The sequence below is a fragment of the Pygoscelis adeliae genome, unplaced genomic scaffold (assembly GCF_000699105.1).
Source record: "Pygoscelis adeliae isolate BGI_AS28 unplaced genomic scaffold, ASM69910v1 Scaffold87, whole genome shotgun sequence".
In the NCBI taxonomy this organism is placed as follows: domain Eukaryota; kingdom Metazoa; phylum Chordata; class Aves; order Sphenisciformes; family Spheniscidae; genus Pygoscelis; species Pygoscelis adeliae.
The window spans coordinates 1,687,755-1,689,769 of record NW_008825098.1 but is presented as its reverse complement, the minus strand read 5'-3'; the positions used below and the strand labels follow the sequence as shown (position 1 = coordinate 1,689,769).

The 2,015-nt window shown below is 45.8% G+C and overlaps 1 protein-coding gene across 1 annotated transcript in view; it reads left to right on the top strand.

Moving 5' to 3' along the window:
- Window positions 1–135: 135 nt before the first annotated feature.
- Window positions 136–2,015, top strand: part of TRMT10A (tRNA methyltransferase 10 homolog A (S. cerevisiae)) — an 11,919-nt gene continuing 10,039 nt past the window's right edge. The window contains exons 1-2 of the mRNA XM_009327032.1: window positions 136–224; window positions 1,400–1,701. Of these exons, the coding sequence (XP_009325307.1) occupies window positions 1,427–1,701 (275 nt within the window). The 5' untranslated portion in view covers window positions 136–224; window positions 1,400–1,426. The remainder of the gene's footprint in view (window positions 225–1,399; window positions 1,702–2,015) is intronic.

The following is a 2,015-nucleotide window of genomic DNA, read 5'->3' as shown; positions in this document are numbered from 1 at the left end:
GTGCGTTTCCCCTTGTGTGTCGGGGGGGGGGGAGCTGGGATTCGGGCTCGGGTTTCCTCAGAGGGAAGGAGGGGAAAATGGCCGCCTCCCAACGGGCTGGGGAGCGTGACCCGCCTCTCCACGCCGCCGCCCGTAACGCCCGGCTGTCGCTGCCGCCTGTGGGGGGGTTCACGGCCCCCCCGGGCCCTTGTGGGCGGGGGCGTTCGGTCCCGTTGAGTTATGAGGTACTTCGGCGCGTGAGCAGAAATACCGCGTGTGTTTCTATATGTATAATGTGTGTATACATAGATACGTGTGTATATATATATAGATGTACGTGTGTATATGTGTATGTGTCTATATATACGTACACACCTCGGTGTATGTACAGAGCTCGGTGTCTGCGGGGCGTGCGTGCTGTGGTGGTTGCAGAGGCACCGGTGGCACGTGAGGCTGTGCCGGCTGGCACCCACGAGCACCTCGGCTCCCTGGGCCTTGTGTCGTAACGCCCCCAGACAGGGAAATCGGGGTGTGTTCGCTAAAACGCTTCTGCTGTTCTGGTGTTTTGTGTGTTTTCCGGCTCTTCTGTTACTGAAGAAGCCAGGGGGTTTTTTCTGCATGTTGGCTCTGTAGAGGCAGTGTTCTCCGGTGAAGTAGTTGTCTTTGGAAAACTATGCGTCTGTTGAGGACAGGGGAGCTACTAGTACGAAAAAATAATACTTGCCGTTGAAAAGGAGAGGGTATAATTGTGATTGATTTGAACACAGAACGTTTTGCTGAGTAACAGTTTAGTCTGTTCATCCCCTTACTTGCTGTGTTTTGTCCACTGACAGTGGCCAGTGTCAGTGGTTGGCCAGTGTCTTTGGTCCTCAGAAGAAATAAAAATTAATTTTGAAGGGGTACATCTTGTTCACACTTCCCCCCCCCCCCCAAATGGCTTTAGTCTTCTTTAATTTATTTTTCTTTACATTCTCCCTTCCCCCCCCCCCCCAAATGGCTTTAGTCTCTTTAAAATTATATTTCTCTAACATGCTGCCATAGTTATATTACAAGATACCTCTTTAATTTTTTCTGTTTGTGTATTTGCGAATAATTTGTGTACACATAATAGTAGTGCTAATGTTTTTTCTTTTACGTTTAATCCAGTATGATTCCCTACTTTTATGCAGTTGTGTTTTCACAAAGTTTTTAATTGGAAGCTGTTGAGTAGCTGCAGATACAGCAGGCAGAGGTTTAGACGTGATCTGAATACAGGTTATAATCTCTCTAGTATATTATATGTTACTGTTTGCAGAGGCACTAACCTAGCTTTAAACAAAAAAAGACCATCTCACTTAGGTTTATGGTAGTTGTAGAGTGATATTTGTTCTAATTGAACTTCTTGTTAATAACGCTGATACTATTGTTTTGTTTCTTACAGAATTAGTGAGGGAAAAGCTTGCTTTTAATGAAATATTTGTCACGTGTTGAGAAACAAGTCAGTAAACCCGGCCAAAAGCTAATGTCGTCAGAAATGCCAACAGAAAGTCCAGAGGTGCCAACGGAAAACACCATGTCCCCTGAAGTTCCTGCTGTGGAAGGAAAGGTGAAGTCAAGTGACAATCCAGTAGAGAGCCGGGAGGCAGGCTCAGACAAGGAAGAATACCTTGAGCCCATGTCCAAGAGGCAAAGGAAGAAGCTATTGAAGCAGAAGCAGTGGGAAGAACAGAAAGATCTGCGGAGGTATGGTTTGCAAAATAGCTTTCCTGGGATCATGTGTAGTGTTTAGTCGTAATAATAACGATGTGTCAGCAGAATTTGCGTGTAGATCGCTTTAGCAAATCAAGGCAGTTGAACCAGTTTTCTCCCACACCAGGTTTAAAGCAGTAGTCACAGGCTACTCCATTTGCATATGAAGAAGATATAAAGGTAAGCATCCCCTCTTCATACTAGAAGCGTTCCTCAACTTGAAGAGGATATCAGGAGGGATTCAAACTCGCATGTTTTTGGGTGTCAGAAGGGAGAAATAATGTGTGGCCTTGTTTCTTTCTGAATGG